The 24,099-nt window shown below is 43.0% G+C and overlaps 1 protein-coding gene across 6 annotated transcripts in view; it reads left to right on the top strand.

Annotated features, from left to right (window-relative positions):
• The window catches only part of Kat6b (lysine acetyltransferase 6B), a 182,774-nt gene that overhangs the window by 130,231 nt on the left and 28,444 nt on the right, over positions 1-24,099 (top strand). For 3 of the 6 annotated variants that reach the window (XM_028879769.2, XM_028879768.2, XM_028879770.2), the window contains exons 6-12: positions 224-356; positions 3,025-3,953; positions 4,921-5,042; positions 7,010-7,125; positions 9,644-9,785; positions 13,569-13,730; positions 17,391-17,484. In XM_028879769.2, coding sequence (XP_028735602.1) covers positions 224-356; positions 3,025-3,953; positions 4,921-5,042; positions 7,010-7,125; positions 9,644-9,785; positions 13,569-13,730; positions 17,391-17,484 — 1,698 coding nt within the window. The remainder of the gene's footprint in view (positions 1-223; positions 357-3,024; positions 3,954-4,920; positions 5,043-7,009; positions 7,126-9,643; positions 9,786-13,568; positions 13,731-17,390; positions 17,485-24,099) is intronic. The other 3 variants (XM_028879772.1, XM_028879771.2, XM_028879775.2) reach the window with 3 other exon arrangements.

Below are 24,099 nucleotides of genomic sequence, written 5' to 3'. Positions count from 1 at the left end.
GCCCGGGGAATAGCTAGGGCCGGCCTCTGCTCTCAGCACCTTCACCAGGGGCCTTTGACCCTTAGCCCTCTTCTTTCTGAAGAGAACAACAGAGTGACCCCCTGTCCACGGAAAGTTCTGCATACAGCCCCCTTGACCAGGTTACTACAGCTGCAGGTTTATATTTAATACCTTCTCCTTAAGTAAAACATTAAAATGTCTTTTCATATATATATTAATTCAGGGATGTGGATTTGCCAAGTCTGCAGACCAAAGAAAAAGGGAAGAAAACTACTCCATGAGAAAGCCGCACAAATAAAACGACGATATGCAAAACCCATTGGACGGCCGAAAAATAAATTAAAGCAACGATTGTTGTAGGTTGAGATCTTATTAAAAGAAATCTTATATGTTGTGCTTTAAAAAATGTAGGTAATTGTAATCCCCTTGAATTTTGTTAGATTTTTTTAGCATAATTTTTCTAAACTCAATAAGGAATATTTTCCTTTTGCATAAGCTGTGGGATTTTCCCCCCAAAATAACATTTTTAATTACAGTTGGTATTTTGGGGTCTTCTCTTGGCAGTAGCTATGATACCGAGTGACATATTTCAAGCAGCAAAATGGAAGTGCTGTAAGAACTGCAAACTTCCTCAGCCCTTTTATTGGTTGAGCATTAAAACAGCTTAGTTTTATAAATATTTTCACAGGAGCTTTTAAAACAGAGAGTAATAGATAACAATCCCTTCTGATGCCAATGTACTATTACCACTTTTTAAGATTTCTTTCCCAAAATAGTAGCTTCTGAGACACCTATAAATGACTGTTTGCCCCCTATAGAGTTAGACAGGATCTTTTGGCAGGTGCAGCTATGCGCACAAATACAGATACAATATTTTACAGTAAACCACAGATCTCCTCTGATAGCCTCCTTTCCAACTTCTTTGGTTGTGTAATTGCCATTAAAGCCTAGCTGAGAAAGGAGGAAGTGGATGTGTCTTTACCACATAGAGTATAGATTGACTACCTGTAGTCTTAAGAAACACATAGACAGGGCTGAGTGGGGCGGCACACCCTTTAATCCCAGCACTCAGGAGGCAGAGGCAGGTGGATCTCTGAGTTCGAGGCCAGCCTGGTCTGCAGAGGGAGATCCAGGCCAGCCAGGGCTGTCTTGGGGGCTAAAGGAAAGGGGCCCTGTGCTGTGATGATGAGCAGGTCCCCTGCCCACCCTGAGCAGACACTGTCACTCCTCCTTGCACGCTCTTTTTCCCTTTGTCACCTGAAGTAGTTCACTGCCTTGTGTGCTCTGAGAAGTGCTTCTGCACTGTCCACCAAAGGAAAAGTAGAAAGTGCAGGCTGCTTTCTAGAGCTTTCTATGAAATTAATGAAAGCCCTTTAACTGGTAGGCTAGACATTTTAAATGGATTTTTAGTTGTTACTTTAGAAACAAATATAAAATATTTATGAATAAAATCTCGCATTTTCGTATTATTTAAAGTAGAAATTGTGTTTTTTCATTTGTCCTGTGTAGGCATTGTTCTTGAAATGGGACCATATCCTCAGGGTCCAATTATAAAATCAAAATTAGGATATAAACTTTCTAAACAAAGGACACAGCTGAAAATTGCACCTGGCACCAATCCTAACTTTTTGTTTGTCCAAAATTGTCCTTTGAGCTCAGGAGTTTTTAAGATAGTCTAGGGAGATTTTCTTTTACATGCTTTATAAGCACATTGTCTTTTCTGGGCGGTCAATTCTAGCTCCAGTCCAGATGCAGCATTTTAATGCAGACATTCTAGCCTGGATAACTTGTTTGTTCGTAACCCTCACTGTGTCTTGTAGTGACACCAGAGATCTCCCACGTTCATCTGATTTGGCTGAAACAGTGGTACCGGGCAAAGATCCTGGCAACTGAGCCACCTCAGATGAACCTTACAGAAATTGGTTCATTAAATCTTTGTGTACAAGATAGGCACGAAAATGTGTTCTATTTGTAATTATTTAAGGTATTTTGGTAATTTGTTATCATGCCATTCTCAGGCTTCCATTTCTCCATTAGCTTTCAGCTAAATTGGTAACTCTGGGCCTCAGCAGTGTCATGCTCATATGCAAATGTTTCTATTGTATAAATTTCTCCTGCAACACGGGAAGCTTCCCAAGTCTTGGCCTGAGGTGCAGGCAGTCAGCTGCCATTCATGTAGGCAGCTGTGTTTGTGGAGTGGCCTCCTACAGCAGTATGGCCAGACCACACCACCACACGAAGCGAAATGTCATTCGAAGTAGGAGGCAGAGGTCTTGACGCCAAGTGTCTGATAATGACCATGGTAAATGTGCTGCTTCTCCGCCAGACCCCCATGTCATGTCTGACCTGCCGCGGCTTCTCTTTAATCATTTCTTCAGTTTTTGTTTTTGTTTTTTGCAATTGTCCTTTTTTTCAGCAATATTTTATGCTGTAATTGTCTTCTCTCCTAGGAGAGTATTATTGGCTGTTTTATCATCCCGAGCACAAACTGATAGAAGAGGATCCTTTCTTTTTATTTTTAGTACAAATTTATAAACACACCCAAATTCTACTTCTGTAAGTTTCCAGACTAAGTGAAAAATTGTTTCTAACTATAAATAAGTATATACTTTTATTCTGGATCACACATCTGACCTACTTTCTCTAATACTTCTTAAAGGACATTTTAGGAAATCATTATTACTTATAACAACACAGGGGATGACTTATTTTTTTGTCTAATTATAATGAAATCATTGGGTGTTTTCTTCCTTGTACTACGCTTGGGTCCACATGGATTCTCCTAGTACCTGTTGAATGGACCCTGAGAGAATCATCACACAAAGTAGGTTCTGTTATCTTTTCCAGCCAAGAAACATGTAGGTGGTGGTACACACACACACACACACACAAACATTCTTGAGGTTGCAATTAATTTTAAGTTCAAGTACATTGACTATGCATCTAGTTTCTATAGATTTGTTATTAGATACCTTTATAATTCTGTTGCTTAATGCTGATACTATTCTCTAAATTTTTGCCTAGGTCTGTAACCAGTGATGAAGGATCCATGAATGCATTCACAGGAAGGGGGTCACCTGGTAGGGGTCAAAAGACTAAAGTCTGTACCACACCTCCATCTGGTCATGCTGCGTCTGGGAAGGACTCAAGCAGCAGATTGGCTGTTACAGACCCCACTCGGCCTGGTGCCACCACCAAAATCACCACCACCTCCACCTACATTTCTGCCTCTACACTTAAAGTTAACAAGAAAACCAAAGGGCTCATTGATGGCCTTACTAAGTTTTTTACACCATCACCTGATGGTCGCAGATCACGAGGTGAAATAATAGACTTTTCAAAGCACTATCGTCCAAGGAAAAAGGTCTCTCAGAAACAGTCATGCACTTCTCATGTGTTGGCCACAGGTACCACACAAAAGTTAAAACCTCCACCTTCTTCACTTCCACCCCCAACCCCCATCTCTGGTCAGAGCCCCAGTTCACAAAAGTCCAGCAGTTCCTCTTCTTCTACCTCTCCCCAGAGTTCTTCCAGCCAGTCCAGTGAGCCCTCCTTTAGCAGTCTTACTAACAACAGCCAGCTGAAGGCACTCTTTGATGGACTTTCTCATATCTATGCCACTCAGGGGCAGTCTCGCAAAAAGGGACACCCAAGTTACGCAGCACCCAAACGCATGCGTCGTAAAACTGAATTCTCTTCCACGGCAAAAGCTAAAGCCCGTTTCTTTGGAAAAAGAGACGTTAGGAGCAGGTTTCTTGCTCGTTCCTCCTCTAGCTGGGGGATGACTAGAGGACATATTTTTAAAGCCATTGCTCACTTCAAGCGAACAACTTTTCTTAAAAAGCACAGGATGCTAGGCAGATTAAAATATAAAGTGACCCCTCAGATGGGGACCCCGTCACCAGGGAAGGGGAGCTTGGCAGACGGAAGGATTAACCCTGATCAGGATGATGGTAAGCAAAAGGTGGAAGCTCCAGCCAAACCCGCGCCCCGCCCTTCCCCCAACCCCGAGAGAACCAAGAAATCAACTCCTGTCCGTGACATAGGCTCTACTGTTTCTCTGTCCTCTCCACTTTCACACACGTGCAGTGAGACTTTGACCTTTTCCTAATGCCGACTAGACCTCCAAAATGTTGTTCTTCCAACTAATGCTCTCCGGCCTTCTACTGTTTATTTCCATTCGTAGTGGCACTAGGCACTCTTGCCCCCAGATGCCTCCGTAGCTTGCTTCTGGCTTTGTAGTCCGCATGAACAGCCACTGTCCAGCTTCCGCCGTGTTCTCCCGTGCTGCCTCTGTAGCCAGTGCCCCTGCGTATCCTGGCAGTGCCCGCAGCCCGGTGTTTCAGCCCTGCCTCTCTCTCTGCTCCATTGCTTTCTCATGACGAAGTTCATCCTGCTTCCGTCTCCACAGAGCCTGATCTGTGATTCTGTGAAGTGTGCATTGGGGTTGAGTGTGTTTGCGTGTGTATCCGTCCACCTCAGGGAGGAAACCGATTTCAAAATTTCATTGAACAAATTGGCCCATTACATTTGTTACCCTTTATACAACAAAAAGCCAAAATATGTCGTTTGGAAAAATTGGTAGATTTTATGAACTCAAAACTAATGATGAGAATGCTGTAACTAGACATAACTTCTAATCTTGGTTGAAAAATATGTTTTGCTTGTATTATTCCTACTTTGCCTCGTATTTGTTATAAAAAGATGACAGTGATGTATGTTCAATTGAAAATTTAGTTGTAGTAGGGAAAGAATTACTGTTGGATCTGTGAGCCATGCTTAGCTGTATGAGATTATACAGCTCAATGGAGAAAGATCCCTGATTGCCCACTGTGCTGATTCCGTACCATTTTGCTAATGTACACCGGCCACCCATGCTTCAAATCAGTGAATACACTTTCTGCTGGTTTTAAATGACAGATACTGAAATTAAAATAAGCATCAAACAAGAAAGTACAGATGTAAATGTGATCGGAAACAAGGATGTCGTGACTGAAGAGGATCTGGACGTTTTTAAGCAGGCCCAGGAACTGTCTTGGGAGGTAAGGCCTAGATCCCACGTAGCAGGAGTTGTACAGCTTGTAATCATTATTTTGAGGCTGTAGAGTATCCCCTCAATATCCTTCATGGTTCTTTAATGTTTATGCCCATCTTTTTAACTGTAGCAATAACTGTAGAATTATCTATTCTTTTCAATATAGGAAAAATACTCAACTGGTCTCACAGAATAGACCAGAGTAGTGCTTGTTATACAGATAGAGTAATAATTAGCTGGGCATGTTGGCACATGCCTTTAATCTCAGCATTCGGGAGGCAGAAGCAGACTGATCTCTGTGAATTCTATGCCAGCCTGGTTTACAAAACAATTTCCAGGTCGACTAGGATTATACAGAGAGACCCAGTCTCAGTCATAATAAAAATAGTGATAATAATAGCAAGATGGCTCAGTGGGCAAAAGCACTTGGCTCTGCAAGCCTGACGACCCAAGTTCAATCCCTAAACCCGTGGTGGGGGAGAGAGCCAGCTCCCAAAAGTTGTCCTCTGACCTACACAGGAGCATGGCCTATATGTGCACACTCCACGCTCCCTCAGACACAAAGTAAAGAATAAGATGTAGCTTTAAAGAAGTTTCTGATATTTTTTCCCCACACTTGTAAAATATCAATTTCAAATTGTAACCAAAAAGCACATCACTTTCTAATTCACCCATACTTCTTCTGATGCAGATGGCCAGCCATATGAAAACGCGTCAGTTTTTAACTTTTTGGCATTGATGAGTGAAATGTTGTGTTTTATAATCGATCGAAGTCGTCTTTATTTTTACTGTCTAGTAATTTCTCTAAATGGTTCCACTTAACATGTCAGCTCAACTTCAGTTACTGTCAGCAGACATGGGAAAGTAAGGCTATAGACTTCTTAGACATATTTACAAGTAATTGCTGGTTTTGACTGTCAGGAGACGGTCGTGTGTGGCTGTTATTGTTGGGCCCTGCCCTGCCTCTGCCCTTTAAGGAGGTCACATTGTCCACAGTAGGCTTCTAGCTTTGTTTCTAGCAGTGTCCTGTCAGGCTAAAGACTTCTGGGGGTTTGGATCTCAGAAACTAGTGTGTCTTTTCATTCCTTACCCGGCCCTCGGCAGACCTTTGTGTCTGCTCTTCTTCAACTAGAGCAGACGCCAGATTCCCCTCTTCGTCACTGTCCTTTGTGTACGGGCTGGGGGTGAGGGACAGTGGTCACTAGCTGACAGACAGCGCTAACTCAAGGCCCCTTCTTTACAGCATGGCAAAGCTCATTTTTAAAATATCATTAATCTCTGCGGGGGCAGGGGAGGCACATACCAGTGCCATGGTGGAGGTGTAGAGGTCAGAGGATAGTTTACAGCAGTTCATTCTCTTTCTTCCTTCATGTGGGTTCCAAAAATGAGATTCAGCTTATCATCCTTGGCGGCAAATGCCTTACCTGCTAAGCCATCTTACCAGCCCCAAAGCTAGGGTTTTTGGTTCAAGAAACATTTCTTTTCATACATCAGGTACTATCCTAGACACTGAGGCTACCACCGTGATTGCAGGGGCTCATGTAGCTTACTGCATGGGAGGAGGGGCCATAACAGGACTCCTCCACTTCCCAGCATAGATGATAACTCACAGGGGCTTAAGTGTAACTTCCTATAGGAGCAGGGGACTGGAGTGTCTTAGTAGTCGCTGCTGCGTCATCTTGTAATGTCGATTGAATGCGTGCAGTCTCTTGTGATACCCGGCTGTACAGACTTTGGGATGTACTTGCATCACATTTATTACCCATCTTTGGCATATTTCTTAGGGTATTATTTTGCATGCCTATTGCATTATGTAAAAAGATGCTTAATATTTCCTGTTTTAACAACATGAAAATTAATAATTAGGGTCAACAATATGATTGAATAGCCTCAAATGAAAACAAATGTAAATGAAATACACTCTCTTCTTGGTGCTTGTGTTTTACCATGATTGTGCTTGTTGTTGTTTATCAGAAAATAGAGTGTGAAAGTGGAGTGGAAGACTGTGGTCGGTACCCTTCAGTAATAGAGTTTGGAAAATATGAAATCCAAACCTGGTACTCCTCGCCTTACCCACAGGAATATGCAAGGTACGGACCAAGCCTGAGGCCCTGTGAAACCAAGGAAGACACTGGATTCTGAAGCAGGGTTGATTTTGAGAGTAAACCTGAGATCTGGGGCTGTCACTCAGTGGGAAGGGGAGTGCTTGCCTCGTGTGCAGGAGGCCCGGGTTCTGTCACCTAGACCCAGTAAACAGGTCGTGGTGTGCACCTGTAACTCTAGCCCCTGAGAGGTGGAGACGGGAGGATCAGAAGGTCAGGGTCATCTTTGGCCTTGCATATTGAGTTGATGGCCATGAAAACTTGTCTCCAGAAATAATGAATGAATACATATACATATACATATACCAAACATTAATTTTGGTAGTCAGTTCAAAGCGTTTGCCGCCACATGCTTACTTTTGCTGGCTTGTTTGTGTACATTCGTGCATGTTCCTTCAGCGTTAGCAACCACAGCTTATACATTTCTCTTTGAATTCCTAGGCCGTGCTGGGTTTGTTTGCTTAGTAGGACAAATGCTGTTTTTTTATGAAACCAAATCAGAAAAAACAATAGCCATTCAATAGTACTTGCTAGACTTCCTCCCCACTTGCTTTCTGGTAGTTAAGGATGTAAATTTTATTTCTGATAATTTTTTTTTATTTTCAAGGGTTTTTTTTCCCCCCAGAAATTTAGCATAATAGAAAAAATAGGAGGAAGTAGTGGGTGGCAGATAACTTTAGGAACCCTTCCCCAAATTACTTAAAACCATTTCTGACCAACTTATTAAAAAATAAGAGAAAATTATGCCATCAGAGTTTCTCATTTTTCCTGAACTGAGATTAACTATGAGAACATTTTGGCAACCATATTCCCCAACATTTCTTTTGTTACCCACATCAAGGCATATGACATTAGTAGAATCTCGGGGTTTTTTTTTCACCCTTGCCAGCCTAGACAACCAAGTGAAATTACATCTCAAAAATTTTTTTAATAAAAAAAGAAAATCACCAGGCAGTGGTGGTGCATGCCTTTAATCCCATCACTTGGGAGGCAGAGGCAGGCGGATCTCTGTGAGTTCGAGGCCAGCCTGGACTACCAAGTGAGTTCCAGGAAAGGCGCAAAGCTACACAGAGAAACCCTGTCTCGAAAAAAAAATAATAAAAAAAGAAAATCATAATTCTCAATGGAAGCCCAGCTCAGCTAAGATTTCCTGAAGAGATGACAAAGGTCAGCAGGGAGTCTACAGAGTGAGGACTTGGTCTACCTAATGCCTATATATTGTCAAGTGTCACTCAATACCACATATATACATAAATGTGTGTGCATCATTTACATATCTGCATAATATGTACGTACAGCTGAAAGCAGCCTGACTTAGAGGCTCTCATTGGCTCTTGTCTGGAAAGATTTAATGGCCAGGTCACTGACGTGTATGTCTGTATGTGAGCAAGCACATCATCCCTCTCTTACTGCTATGTAAACAGTACCATTAGTTTCAGAAGGTTAGAGCATGCGTGGTCTGGGCTAGAAAGATGGCTCAGACAGAGGTTAAGAGCACTGGCAGCTCCTCCAGAGGTCCTGAGTTCAATTCCCAGAAACAACATGGTGGCTCACAACCATCTGTAATGAGATCTGGTGTGTAGGCATGACATGCAGGTAGAACACTGTATACATTAAATAAATAAATCTTTTTTAAAAAGTGTGTGGTTTGTAATTTCTGCATCATTGAGTACAGATTAAAGAATATAGTACTGCAGACAAAGATGAAACCCACAACACTTTCTAATTTAAAATTTAAAACTGCAGTGAAATTGGTGGAAAACAAAAACAAAAACTTTTGACTGTCAGCCCTACACTGACTATATGTGATAAACTATATTATACATATGTATACACACACACACACACTAAACTTCAGCTTTCTCATCCAGAAGCAGATATAGAAGCCATATTTTAGGACCTCTGTCTCATAGGTATGATTTTAAAAATAGTAAGTTCACCTATAAATAAAAGATTGTTATAGGTACAGCACTATGCATTAACACTATTGGAAATATGACTTTAAATCTGAACTTCAAAAAATATCTTTGGTCATCCTGAAAGATGACATTCCGAATTTTTTTTTTTAAAGGGGTGGTGGCTCCAGGTCTGAGAACCCTTAGGACTATTCTAAATAATTAGCTAATTGATTACAAAGTAGAGTCAGAGCACATTATAAATTTTATTAAAAATATTTTAAGGTCTTTATGTCTTTAAAACTGGCCTCTCCCCTCCCCCACCCACCCACCCATCTCCCCCCCCCTCCTTTTTGAGAGACAGGGTCTCACTATGTAGCTTGGGCTGGCCTGGAACTGAAAATGTAGACCAGGCTGGCCTCAGGTTCATAGAGACTTCCAGCTGCTGGTGTTAACAGTGTCCACACACCACACCTAGCTGCTTTTCCCTTTTTTTGGTAAAGTAGTTTCAAAAGATTTTATGGCTACGTTGTCTTAGAGAGAACTGAACGTTTAGCTTTTCTGCCTTGAACAGTGTGATCATTCTGATAGATTCTTTGATTTTTAAACAGATTACCAAAGCTTTACCTGTGTGAATTCTGTCTTAAATATATGAAGAGTAAAAATATTTTGCTAAGACACTCAAAAAAGTGTGGATGGTTTCATCCTCCAGCGAATGAAATTTACCGAAGGAAAGACCTTTCAGTATTTGAGGTAAGCATGTGTGAACAAAAGCATCCTTTTAAACTCTACTATTCTTAATTATTAAATGTGTACTTGGGTGGTTTGTGTATAGATAGTGCAGTGTGTGTGTTCAGTTTTGGCATTGAAATTCACACTTTTTAAAAATAGCTCCATGTTTTGGAATATTTAACCACATTAAGCCACCTTTTAGACCGAAGGAGAATTCCTGCTTCATCACATTGACTTTTTTGTCTTTTCCCAATCCCGGTCTACACAAATATATCCACCAGTGAATTTATGATCTTCTTGGCTCTTTGTAAATTGCACATTCTTTGGCAGGAGAAATGAGCTTTGTTTAGCAGCTCTAGCCAGTGTTTGGCAGATACTCAGTCTTCCTGGGAATTGAGCGGCTGTATGTACCTGCTTAGTACACAGACACCTGTGTTTCCATCCTGTTCTGCCAGGGTGGATAAATCCTTTTGGTGAGATCCCAGCAGATGTGAGAATTCTACCCAGTCCCAGAGAACTCTGCTCTTCCCAGGAATCCCTCGTGGTCACATGTCGGCCATTGTAGGGTTCTTGAAGACAGTTTGTGTTTTCAGAATTGACTTAGCAGACAGTCTTCTTTTTCAGCGTTTAACCGGGCTTCTCTTGTCAGTCTCGGGATCCAGTGTAGCCGGGTCAGTTATATGTTGAGCACAGTGAGCTTTCTTTTCTTGGGACTGTTCACTTCCCTCTAGTGACAGACTTCTGTCGCCTTGCTCTGTCCCAGAGGACTATGCTGCATCCCAGGTTCTCAGATCCAGCCTGCCTCCTACAGCAGACGTGCCGGCCTCTCTCTGAAAACCACTGTACTTACTGTAGGGGCCCCTTTGAGAACGCTCAGGCTGCAGTGTATCGGCTGTTCTACCGTTGCTTTTCCTCTGGCCTGCTGGGCTTCGCAGCCATCGGTTATAAAGCAAAGATGGAGAGTTTCTCATGTGAACTAAGAGCCTTCTCAGACAAGTTTAGGGTCACAGTTTTTTGTTTTTTCTCAAGACTGGTCAGGAAACTTTGGCTGTGGTACATGATTTTTTTTTTTAATATGTATTTTATTTTACAATACCATTCAGTTCTGCATATCAGCCATGGGTTCCCCTATTCTCCCCCCTCCCCTTACCCCCAGCCTACCCCCCATTCCCACCTCCTCCAGGACAAGTCCTTCCCCGAGGACTGCGATCAACCTGGTAGACTCAGTCCAGGCAGGTCCAGTCCCTTCCTCCCAGACTGAGCCAAGTGTCCCTGCATAAGCTCCAGGTTTCAAACAGCCAACTCATGCAATGAGCACAGGACTTGGTCCCACTGCCTAGTTGCCTCCCAAACTGATCAAGCCAATCAACTGTCTCACCTATTCAGAGGGCCTGATCCAGCTGGGGGCCCCTCAATCTTTGGTTCATAGTTCATGTGTTTCCATTCATTTGGCTATTTTTTTCAATAATTGAGTAAAACTGAAATGTATTATAAGCCACAGTCATCCTAGGGACCTCCATGCTATATATATAGCCTCTATGGTTCTATGGGTTGTGGTCTGATTGTTCTTTATTTTATATCTAGAATCCACCTATGAGTGAGTACATACCATGACTGTCTTTCTGGGTTTGGGTTACCTCACTCAGGATGATTTTTTCTAGTTCCATCCATTTGCCTGCAAATTTCATGCTTTCAAGGAATGCTGATTCATACCATAAAGATACATGCTCAACTATGTTCATAGCAGCACTATTTGTAATAGCCAGAACCTGGAAACAACCTAGATGCCCATCAACGGAAGAATGGATAAAAAAAAATGTGGTACATATACACAATGGAGTACTACTCAGCAGAGAAAAACAATGATTTTTTTTTTTAAGCCCTTTCCTGTTCTTTTCATCAAGTTTGAAGGGCAAGGGAATTCTTTGTGAGGTTGCTGTGTTAGTTATCACTAAAGGCCAGGCATAGGCTTCTCAGCCTGAGCACTGCTGCCATTTTATTCGAGCTGAATAATATGTTGTATAGGGACTGTAGTATACATTGGAAGGTGGTCACATCCTGCCATCTAACCTCCAGTCGCCAGTGGTGCCCCACTCCATCCACTGCTGACAACCAAAATGCCTCCCATTATAGCCACACATCCCTGAGCAGAAGTGGGAGAAATTGTTCCTAGTGAGGCTCCCTGATGTGAGGGAAAGCCAAGTAGAGGTTACCCTACTTGGTAGTGTTAATGTTGGGGTGCTGCTCTGCCAGCCCCAATGAGGAGGGACAGAGCTGGTCTCCTGGCCTCATGACACTTTGAGGAGTGTCAGTTTGGCCCTTCCCTCCTTTCCTGATTCCTTGAATGCCTTCTAACTAAAAGAAACTTGAAATGCTGTTCCTTTTTTCCCCAGACTGCAAATCTCATTGTTTGCCTTAAGTAATTATTAAATAAGTCAGCCTGAGTAAGCCCGTGGTGGGAGCTCTAATACATCAGCAAGTCTTCTTGGGGCAAGATAATCCATCTTGTTAGGCCTGTGTTTGGACAGCACAGAGATGAAAGTGGGTTTGTAGTTTATTTATACACTTAAGGGTGTGAAATAAGTCCTAAAGCCCTCTTCTAGCATCTTAACTGAATATATCAGTTATAGAAAAAAACTATTCAATATTTTCTGTGACTTAAAAACAAGTAAATAATAATCACAGAGTACTGGGGATTTGTGAGTCTCTTCTGTGTCTGTTCCTTTTATTTATTTTCATTTGATCAGAGTTGTTTGAGCATTTCATATCCGTTTCTGATATACAGATACACATCTCCATCTTTTTTATATATAATACAGCACCATTTCCAAAAGGACCATACTCCCAAATACATCAAAACTTCCTTTAATTAAAGAGAGAATTGTATCCTCAATGCCCATTGCCTATATTTGATTATGTTGCTATGTGTGGGACTGAGGTTCTATCCAAGGGAAATAGTTATATGAAATCTAAAAATAATTTGTGCAGTGTGAGAACCTGTATGGTCCACAGGAGGCTGGAGAACGGTCAAGTTCATTGTTAAAGAGCTCAGGTTAGCAAAGGCCCATCTCCCCAAGAAGAAGGCAGGGTCCGGTTGGCTCCCTGTTTTAGCAAGTCTCTACATTTGATCAAAGAAATTGGCATCTGTGCCCAGCTCCTGTCGGGAGCCGTCAGTGTCACAGCTTGAGGCTTTTATTTTGAAGAGAAGTAGACTGTAATCATGGTACTTACTGTAGGTTGAGATTCATCTCACTCTCTGGAAGTATTCCCAACACAGAGATTTTATCTTCCCCAATTATATTTAAAATGATAGTTGGGATAAAACCAAAATGGAGGCCTTTGCTGTTAATCCACACTTTTGAAGGATCAGAATAATGCAGCTTATTTATTTTATTTTTATTTGAAAATAAGAGAAATTTAACATACATGGTAAAAATTTTATTTGTTTCTTCAATTCAGATTTATTTGGCTTCACTTTAAAAATAAGAGGGCATGCCTGACAAATTTTAACCCAATAAATTGCAAATGGAAATGACTTTTTTGCTAGCATTGCTGTTTCTTGAACAAGCTTAAGGAGACTTTAGCCGTCTTGAATTTACCTTAACAAGAAGAAACGTGGAATTCTGATTTTCCAAGTAATAGCTCTTTTCTGTTTAATGCTGTCTTTGATGGAGTATTTTAATCTTACAGATTAGGACTTAGAAATAAAATTACATACTTTTTAAAATTATATACAGAAGAAACAAGTTTATATCCTAGTGGTACTTTTATGTTAAATAATGTTGTCTGTTTTTCTTTTGCTAGGTTGATGGGAATATGAGCAAAATTTATTGCCAAAACCTTTGCTTGTTAGCCAAGCTCTTCCTGGACCACAAAACATTGTATTATGATGTCGAGCCGTTCCTTTTTTATGTCCTTACAAAAAATGACGAGAAAGGCTGTCATCTGGTTGGATACTTCTCTAAGGTAAAGCCCGAGCCAGCGTGGCCTTCATTGCTTCCTCAAAGGGTTTGAGTGGAGCCGGGTTCTCTGAACAAGGCTTTTTATGACGATAATTTGAGTAAGTGGCTCATGTTTCTGAAAGCCTCAGCTTTTTGTTTAGAGCTCGTTTGAAAAGACAAAAAGAAAACAACAAAAAAAGGTGCCTAGGCAGGGTGTAGAGGGCACCAGCACCGTGTGCCGTGCTGACGTGTCCGCGTGACGGACATCTCATTGCCATCTTGTAGACTGCCTAGCAGCCTCGATTTCCACATGTTAAGCTTGTTCCTTCTTTTAAGTGGTGTCAACATGAGGGTTTCTGTGATACAGCGTTTACGACCGCAGTCTCTTTGACTGACTAATTTCCTTCCCTCAGTAGTCAACAGTGTCCGGTGTGTTCGAGCTGATGCTTGTGGGGCTTCTGAGGTGGCTCAGTGAGGAAAGGCCAGGCCCCACGTGGTAGGAGAGAGCTGACTCCCAGAAGTTGTCCACATGCGCACATGCACGCACGCACACACACACACACACACACACACACCGACATAGTGTAAAAATACGAATAGCACTGGCCACTAAAGCAGCCTTGCCATAGGAAGCCTACCTGTCTTTAGCAGTCAGCCTGGAGAAGAAAGACCTTGCATGCTAAGGACCAATGGCTTATTTTTTTCACTTGATTTGCGCTCTTCCTTCACATTTTTCTGCTCAGAAGTTGATAACTTACACGAATTAAAAAAGAACTGCTTTTGAAAGTGTCTGCCAGGTGTTCAACTTTTCTTTAGGTGTGTACCTAAGAAAATGGTTACATCAACAGAGAAGGCCCAGCAGATGATTGACTTTCATTGGATCTGCTTTTCTGTAATGTTCATGAAATACTCCATAGAAGTGATGTTTTCACAAGTGATAAGAAGAAACATCTGCCTCATGTGGTGGTACATGCTTCTCATCTTACACTCAGAAGACTGAGGCAGGAGGATCACAAGTTTGTGGGACTCCGTTCCTACTCTCTAGCCCTCCATGTCCATCTACCACCACCACAACCCCCAAATGAAGAAAGAAATGAGAGGGATGTGCAGTATATATGAATGAACTCTGCAGCCTGGCTACTTTAAATCTGTGAAATAACCCCACGACTGAACAGGAGCAAGGACCAGTGCTCATGAGATGCTGCCTCAGTGTTCCTGTATACACACTGCTTAAAGCTCTGCACCTTCTTCTATAGCCAAAGTGGGCCAGAGTTAACTGAGAATGCTACAATAGCAAAGCCACATAATTTAAAAAAAAAAAAAAAAGACAATGTTTTTCAGAGGCTTGTGATGATATTTTTCTCCAAAAAGTACTTTTAATAGTAGTTCTCATACTACCTTCCAATTAGAGAGTAGTTTCTTTACATGTGTGTAAATTCAAACATGGGGTTTAATGATGCCTTGGTTGTAGTTGTCATTCTTTTAATTATCCTCATTGTGACCCTGCTTTGGCCCCTGGACAGGAACGTGAACAATTGGTAGGGACTCTTAGAGTCTTGGTCCCCTGCCTGACTTCCTCCTGGATGCCCAGATATTTTACCAGAACAATCTCAACTTTTCCTCTCTCCTATGGAACCAATGTGGTCATTTCATACAATTATGAAGTACAAATACTTTTGACAGAAAAATAAAAAACTATCTAAAAAGTAACCACATTGTACTGGAAGTGCAAATTAAACTATATTCTAACATATGAATTGCAGTGTGGAAACCTTTGGCCCTGTAGGGTATATACTAAACAGAATTTCAGAGGTTGTCATCAAAACCATTCAAGAACAGCCACAGAGTATCCAAGATGACCTTGGCAGGTTTCTGCAAATATTAATGCATCTGACTTTCAGACTGGAGCAAAGGAGGCACACTTGTAGTGTCCAGACTAGAGTTTATTAGCAATCACATATATTTGTGTGTGTGTGTGTGTGTGTGTGTGTGCGCGCGCGCGCGCGCGCGCGCGCGCGTGTGCATGCGCGCACTCCTGTGTGTTCATTGATCTGGGACTACTAATTAGGTGAGTGTGCTGGTCAACAAGCTCCAGAGATCTTCCTTCCTGTTTCTCCTCCCTGGGATTATGAGGATTATTTCTGACTTTTTCTTTCTTTTCTTTGTTTTTGTTTTTATTTGTTGGTTTGTTTGTTTGTTTTGAAACCCTATCTCAAAACAGGTTTCTCTTTGTAGCCCAGGAGCTCACAGAGATCCACCTGTCTCTGCCTTCTAAATGCTAGGAATTAAAGGCTTCGCCACCACGCCCATCTTTCTTATTATTTTGATTTGGTCTAAGGCCCATGCTTGTGGAAGGCCCACGCGGGTACAGCAGGCATTTTATCTGCTGGGCGCTCTTCCCAGCCCAGGAACATCTATAAGAAAGGGCGAGAGGATGGCCATTGGATTACATTTCAATAAGCCATCCGAGGTGGGAACAGTTCTGGCCAGAAAAAAGAATGGCATTAGGATATAAATCCTCTTTGCCCAGAGTACATCTCTTTTTAGATAGAGACCCATTTATCTTACTTTGCACAGTAAAATTAATTATTTGAGCCTTTGCCATTGGCATACACATTCAGTGATGGGCAATTCATCTTCTAGAGAAAACGCACAGACATTGTTACTTCCTCTTCCTATTTTAGAGATGCCACAGACAGCTACAAATACACAAAAGTTGGGGGTTCATCTTCTTTCACAACGAAATCTTTAATTCTGCCCTTTAGACTTTTTTTCCACAGTCGTTTCCTGTGGTCTTTGAAGCCAGTTTGTTAAAGATCTGGGGTTTCTAAAGTAATTCTCTGATGTGGTTCTATTTGTGGTCAGCCTCATTTATGGTTTATATTTGGCCAGAGCACTCACAGCCTTAGAAGCCTTTTCCAGATCTTCTCTGTGTAGGTTTTTGTGGCGTCTGTGTACTGTGAATAAAATATTGCTACCCTGATGCTAAAGTCCGTGAAAATGCCGAATTCTTTCATTCCTAGCGCTGTCTCTTTCCCTAGCCTTCCTCCTGGCTTTAGATTGTTGGTAGTGTTTTGGTCTCACTGTTGTTCAGAGGCTTTGGGGTTTCTGGTTGTCTTTGTTGTTTGATTTTCCTGGTTTGAGATGCAGATTAATTATTTCTCTAGGTTTTTACTTTGCCTTCTATTCACAGGAGACTTGCATTTGCGCACATCTACTCACACGTCTACTCTTTCCGTTTCACTGGGGCATTTGCTCCGAGGCAGAAGACAGATTGCCGCTGCAGAGGTGTAGGTTATCATTTAGCGGGGCTGCCCGCCAAATCCTAGCCTACTCCGCTGGGCGACTGCGCGCTATTTTCTCCATCTCCCAAGCTGGGTGAGCGAGGAGAGCAGTCATCCCGGACTGCCGCTGTTGTCTCACTCCGTTCACATGTCCTAGATTGGTTATTTGTATTTTATGGTCCTGACTCTGTAGACTAAAGACACGCTGGAGAAGCACGGCCAGCGTGGACGGTGTGTTGTCCGTTGGTAGTTGGATGAGCACAGTAGGATTACCCTGGTTGGTCCTGACCTAGGCCACTGTTTCACCTCAGTGGACAGTTTGACAAGGACAGTGGCAGGTGCAGGGAATTGCCCACTGCAGCAGAGCTTTGACATACTTGATCTGTTTCTCTTTCTCTCAGGAAAAGCTTTGCCAGCAGAAGTATAATGTCTCCTGCATAATGATCATGCCCCAGCACCAAAGGCAAGGGTTTGGACGCTTTCTCATTGATTTCAGTAAGTGGAGTACGTTATTTATTTTCAAAATAGCTGATGACTGTTACAGGAAACAGTAGCGCATAAAGCTTTATTTAAACTGCTGTGTTGTTGTTGTTGTTGTTTGTCAATGGATAATGGGTCTTGTATTTGTATTTACATGAGTTATAACATCTTCCTCAAGTGAAACTTTCCCTGCCTCCCTGCCACCCAGTTGTTACACCCTAGGGAAGGAACTAAGACTAGCTCTCACCACAGTGCCACTGGCTCAGAAAGCCATTGCCTGAAATGAACTGGTAGACTTGTGTTCCATTCTGTGATGCCTGTGCTCAGCGCCACCAAATAGGTAATCATTTGTGATCTAAGCATGAGGGATCATTAGTTACAAGGGCCTTTAGCTTTCTAAAATTTTGTCAAATAACCAGTATGGAGCAAAGGAGACCAGGGGTATCTCCATTAGAGAACCAGCCTCCTCACCTGAAGGAAAGCTCCGACGCTGTTCCTTTCCCTTTGCTGTTACAAAAGTTATTAGTGTTTGTATCAAAAAGTTCCTCAAGAAAGGCTTGTTTTCCGTGTACTTGTATCTGCTGAGCCTCTTTGGATGCTCACAATATTGCACTGGTTATGTTATTTTTTAATGGGTCATTTTTTTTTTCTGTCTTGCTTATATGATATTGGATGAAATAAATGTAAGGAAGGCTGAGGCTACATTTGGAGAGTTGATTCCAATTATCTAGAGATAGTAACATTCGAGTCGGGTGTCCTATGATGATGGTGGCCTCCAGCTGTATGAGACTCTGTCACTTAGAGCCCTGTGCGTGTTGATGCAGAGATTGTAGTTCCTCTCCTTGGTAGCTGGATAAAGAAACTTTGAGTATATATACAGGAAATACAAGACCCTCAATGTAAATATGCTACAAGGGTCCATAAGAAAGTATGTTGACTCTAAATCTGTATCATTAGATACTGAAATGTTGAAGTCTGTAGATAAAATAACCTAATAATTTTGGACTGATTTGTATAATTTACTGGCACAGAAAGATAAAATTTTTGAAAAAGAAATATTTGGGGTTGATTATTTTTATACTTTCAGATAACGTTTCCACTCAATTTATTTTCCTAGTCTTACTGTTCTTCTGGCCTAGTTATCCAGTAGACTAATTATGCCAAGGAATGCTGCCTTACTGGCTCACTATTTTTACCCTACAGAGTTCTAGCTATAATTAACTTCTTTTTCTTTTTTTTAATCAAACTTTGACGCTTTCATGCATATATATAATGCACTCTGATTGCTCCTTCTTCCACCATCTCTCTCTCTCCCTCGTCATCCCCTTGCCTGCTGCTTGTATGTTCATGTCATCTTTTTGTGTCCCTCTGGATCTGACCAGGGCCATCCGTGTGCCTTCAGCGCCTGGTGGTAGACCAGTGGGCACACAGCTGAAGGCAGTGGCGGCCCGCTACAGTTCTTGTAGCTGCCTGTCTTGAGCTGGAGTGTTTGATCGTCGCCGTCCAGGAGTGCTCATTTACAGTTCTACTCTTTGGGACGCGTCGCAGATGGGCAGGGCCTGTAGCATGAAGGGACGCTCCAGCATCCAGTTCCAGGCTGCCTTCTAAGCTTCTCCTTGGACACCTTGAGCATGCCACCATCTCTCCATCCTTTCTCTGTGCATCCCCCTTTCCTGTCATGGCCGCTTCCTCTTTCTTACTCCACCTATTCAAAACCATGCTCATTTGGTAAGAACTCAAGAACCTTTCTTTTTTGAGAACCTCTTCTCTTTGATGTCGTCTTCTTGAGGTCTGTCTCAGACCTTCTCAGCCATACACTAGACAAGCATACTTGAGCTTTGCTCCACCTTCTGTGGTTGTCATCAGTGCCATGCCTCCAAGTTACCATGACCTCCTGGCTTAGTTCCCATAGCAGTCTGTAGTAGATGTGGTTTTGTTGATAGGAAGGGAAACCCCAAAGTGATAGGAAGATCTCTAAAGTGATACTTAAATTCTAAGGAACTGGTACCACAGGTAAAAAGTCAAGCTCTAAATACAGTCATCATGTGGTGAGCACGATACAGCATAATCTGGCCTCGCTGCCTTCTATGCAAATGAACAATCCAGGTAACAGACATTCCCTTTAAGTGCTAAATCTTTATTTTAAATCATTTAAAAGTTCAGTGCAAGACATGAAAAACAAGGTGACTTGAACTTTCTTTCCTTTGAGACATGTTATAGTTCTGGCTGGCCTGGAATTCACTATGCCTCCCAGGCTGACCTTGAACTCCCAGAGATGCCTGCCTCCGCCTCCCGAGTGCTGATATTAGTAGTGTGAACTGCTGTCCCCCAGTCGCCACACTGTAATTTCACACGTGAAATACAGAACACAATAGGACCTTCTCTGGGATGTTTCGGGTGATGTGGTGAATTCTCCCCACTGGATGTGAGTAGACCCAGTAGTCCTGACAGTATTGTAGAATGATGGGCATTGTTTCTCCACTGGAGTGAGGAGAGATTTCAGTGCTCTTGGGAGGGAAGACTGGGAATGTGGCTCAGTGGTAGAGCTTGTGCTTAATAAGCATAGGCCCTAGAATCCATCCCTATCGGCACCGAAAGGGGTGGGCCTGGGAAGTGGTTCAAAGGGCACTGGTGATGTTCTCTCAGAGTTTCACAGTACTCAAAAGAAAATGGGAAATGGTGTAAGTAAGCCCAATAAAAATTCAATTTCAAACCAGAAGAATCCCTTGGCTGACCATTTTAAAGAAGACAGAGTATGCTGTTGAAAAAATTAATAGCATCTCCTTGGGAGTCACTTAAAATAACCGTAGATAAATATCTTTCCAGAACTATTTAGATCCAGTCTTTTACGGAAGGAGGGAGGGGACGGAGCACATGACCTCATCAATTTTGCCTAATAATTCCGTGTTCTGGATAAGAAAGATAAACAGAGGTTGGAAGGTTTCTAAAATACGTTCTGTTTAGTTAAAAGGAACTCTTGATGGTTGGGTTCCATTGTATGAGCCTGGGATCTTTGGTTCAAGGTTGCATTTTCATTAAGTCAGAAAAACTATAAAGTAGGGACATCCTTGTCAATAATGATTGCTAATTTAGCCAGCATACAGGCAGAGAGGAGGTTATGGCTGCCCACCTGCCCTTGGGCTGTGGATATAGTCCAGTATAGGGTGGGTGGGTGTGTGTGTGTGTGTGTGTGTGTGTGAAGAACTGAAGGCACAAGGCTTTGGTGGTGGTGTTCAGTGCAGTAAGGAAAGCTGTTCACAGGAGCAAATACTGCTCTTAGAAGAAGTTGTCTCTTTCTTCTGGGGAAGCCTACCTGGGATTTTTTTTTTTTTATTTAAAATTTTTTTCATTTTACATACCAACCACAGTTCCCCCTCCTCCTGTCCCCGCTCCCCCTCCCCCCTCCCCATCCACTCCTTGTGCGGGGGGTAAGGCCTCCTTTAGGGAGTCAACACAGACTGGCATACCAAGTTGGGACAGGACCAAGACCTTCCCTGTGTCAAGAATGAACAAAGTGTCCCACCATAGGGAATGGGCTCTAAAAAGCCAGTTCCTGTGCCCGGGATAAGTCCTGGTCCCACTGCCAGGGGCCCCACAAACACATCAAGCCACACAACTGTCACCCACATTCAGAGGGCCTAGTTCAGTCTACCTGGGGTTTTTTAAGGTGAGGTTTCCCAGAAGCTATTTGTACAACTTGGCCAGAGTGACTAAAAGGTCCTATGCCCAGCCTACTCATAAACTAACTCATGGGCTTCAGGACAGCCTCACATCTCACTTCTTGCAGGGGAGAGTGATAGACACAGGCTGAAGTTGATTCCACATCCTTTTCTCCTGGATTCTGAGATTTCTTCCCCTTGAGTCAAAAAAAACTTTAAAGCCCTCCTACACACACACACAGACAACTCTCCACCCTCACCAGACATGTCAAGACTTCAGAGAAGCCCACTTCCTACAAAACTTCTGGCACTCTTGGCCGCCCACGGACAAGGAAAATAGCTGCTCTCCCACGGGGAACAGCTAGGCACTGGGGTGCTAGAATGTTCCTTCCTGAGCCCTGGCCTGCTCCTGCTGTTCCAACCGCCCAGCAATGCCTTCCTCATATTGTTTCCCTCGGTATTTTGAAAGAAATGTCAGCCTTGAGAGAAAAGTTAGGAAATTGTACCTAGACTTTCCATATGTTCTGTACCTGGATCCCCTGGGCTTTGGTGCTCCTGTGTCTGCTCTTGTATTCTCAGTGTTTCTCCCACATGTGTTTCCTGGACTGTGGTGAGGGGAACCGCGCACGCGTGTGTTAGTCCTTCAAAGACGTTCCTCTCCATGCCCCCACAGACTATCAAAGTCAAGAGATTCCTGTTGGCTCTGCGCTGTCGTCTTGCTGGCTTTTCCTCTGTCCTTTCTAGCAGGGAATACCCCCAGTGTCAGTTCCCATGTTCCATATGGTCCTTATCTCTTACCGCATTTAGTCTCCTGAATTTCCCGAGATCTGGAGTGGTATCTGCGTGTCTGTTTTAAAGTGAGGTCCTTGGATACTGTGAAGTACACAAGACACATTCTGTATAGCGCCTGTCTTTCTATTGGGGGTTCTCTGATGTTTCATTATTGGATGTGGGTGGTAAGCTTTAGGGGAGAAGTACCAGGACACTAAGGTGGGTCCCCAGTGCATGAAAATTACTTCCCTGTCACGAAGTCCGGGTGGTACCTGCCGCACCACCGTGTAATTAGTGTCTGGTAGGAAAACGCCTTGAGAGTTCCTAAATACCTGTTTCTTGGTTTCACTTACAAGAATTTTTTTTTTAATTTGATGTTTGGAGGCAGGGCCTCACATAACCTTGGCTGACCTTTGACTTCTGACCCTCCTTCCCCACCTTCTGAGTGCAAGGATGACAGGTGTGTACCACCGTGCCCATCTCTATTTATGATTCTTATCTTAAAAAATTTCCCAGGACTGGAGAGATGGCTGGGCAGTTAAGAGCATTGGCTGCCCTTACAGAAGAAAGACCTAAGTTCAGTTCCTAGGTCCCCCCATGGTGCCTCACAACTGTTTGTGATTCCAGTTCCGTGGGGATCTGCTGCCCTCTTCTGGCTTCTGTGGGCACCAGGTACTTCCATGGCACACAGATATGCACATAAAAATAATAAATAATAAAATGTTTAAAAGGTAGAGCTTGGTAGAGGGAGACACTCAGCACCAGCCTCCAGCCCGTGTGCACACACAAAGAAATGGTTAGGCTTCTGTCTGTTGGTTTCCCGTTAGAGGGTTTGTTTTTCTCCGTACATGGTGGTTTTTTGGTTTTGTTTTTAAGTTAACAGCATATGAGCGTTGTATTAAGAGTGACGCCCCTCAGCTCCCTTGACCTCCCCCCCATTGCCTGACCCTTTCCTTCCCTGTAGGTTACCAGTTTGTCCCTCCTGGCCTGTCTGTACAGACAAGCACATAGGTGTATGTTTTCTCATTTTTTTATTATTTTTTTTAACATGAAACATAGCACACTATAGCCTTTTGAATTTTGTTCTTTTTCATGTATTAGTCTTTAAATTGATTACTTGATATAAAAATTCTCTTGATGTACATTGTGTGTATGTATGTGGTTTAGTCATCTATCCCTATGTGTATATAGGTTATGTCTAGTTTTTTGCTATGTGTTCGCACACGAGTGTGTGTGTGCATATAGGTGCATAAACATCACATACCTAGTGAACATGGAGGCCAGGGACCTTAAGATGTATTTTATTTTGATTGCATGTATGTGTGTGTGCTTGTAAATATGGGTTCCCTCAGAGGTCAGAGACTTGAGGTCCCCTGGAGCTGGTGTTACAGGAGGTTGTGAGCTACTCTACATGGGTCTTGACAACTGAACTTGGGCCCCTGGAGGTAAAGTTATCGTTCTTAAAGGCCTGGGCCATGCTTGGCTCCCGGCCTTCACCTGTCTCAAGCCTTAATGATTGGGATACTGGTGTGCGCTCCACTGCGTACCCGAGTACCAGCGACTGAGGTGAGGACGCTCTGGCCGGTGCCCTGTGGACTTGCCAGCCAGCGGTGGCTGTTCATGCAGCATGTTGTGTAGTGTGCGGTCAGAGCCCACAGGAGACTGTGAGCAGAGTGGCTTGGGGAGCACAGAGATGTCAAGAAACGTGTCATAGACCTTCAGTGGCCCAAAGGGAAAGGGTAAGAGGTGTAATCGGAGGACTGTGGCTTAGACAGAATGAAAAGAAATGAGTTCGGGGCTGGCGTGGGGCTTAGTGGGTAAAAGTATGTAATGTGCAAGACTGACAGCCTGAGTCTGGTCGCCCGGATGGAATCCACGGCGGACGGAGAGACCTGAGTCCAAAGAGGTGTGCTCCTCCCCTCTCCTTCTCTGCCTTGCACGTGCACGTGTACACACACACACACACACACACACACACACACACACACACACACACAGAGAGAGAGAGAGAGAGAGAGAGAGAGAGAGAGAGAGAGAGAACACAAAGTAAAATTCTAAAACAAGTGGATTTACTCTAGAATGGTGGCTAGCATGTTATTCCAAACTGAGGCAGGACAATTGCCATGGGTTCTAGGCCAGCTTGGACTACAAAATGAGACCCTGTCTCAAAAAAACAGAACAGGGAGAACTGGCTCAGAAA

Source organism: Peromyscus leucopus, chromosome 9 (assembly GCF_004664715.2).
Source record: "Peromyscus leucopus breed LL Stock chromosome 9, UCI_PerLeu_2.1, whole genome shotgun sequence".
Classification (NCBI taxonomy): Eukaryota; Metazoa; Chordata; class Mammalia; order Rodentia; family Cricetidae; genus Peromyscus; species Peromyscus leucopus.
Note: the sequence above shows the minus strand (reverse complement) of the source record. Positions and strands in the feature narration are given on the sequence as shown.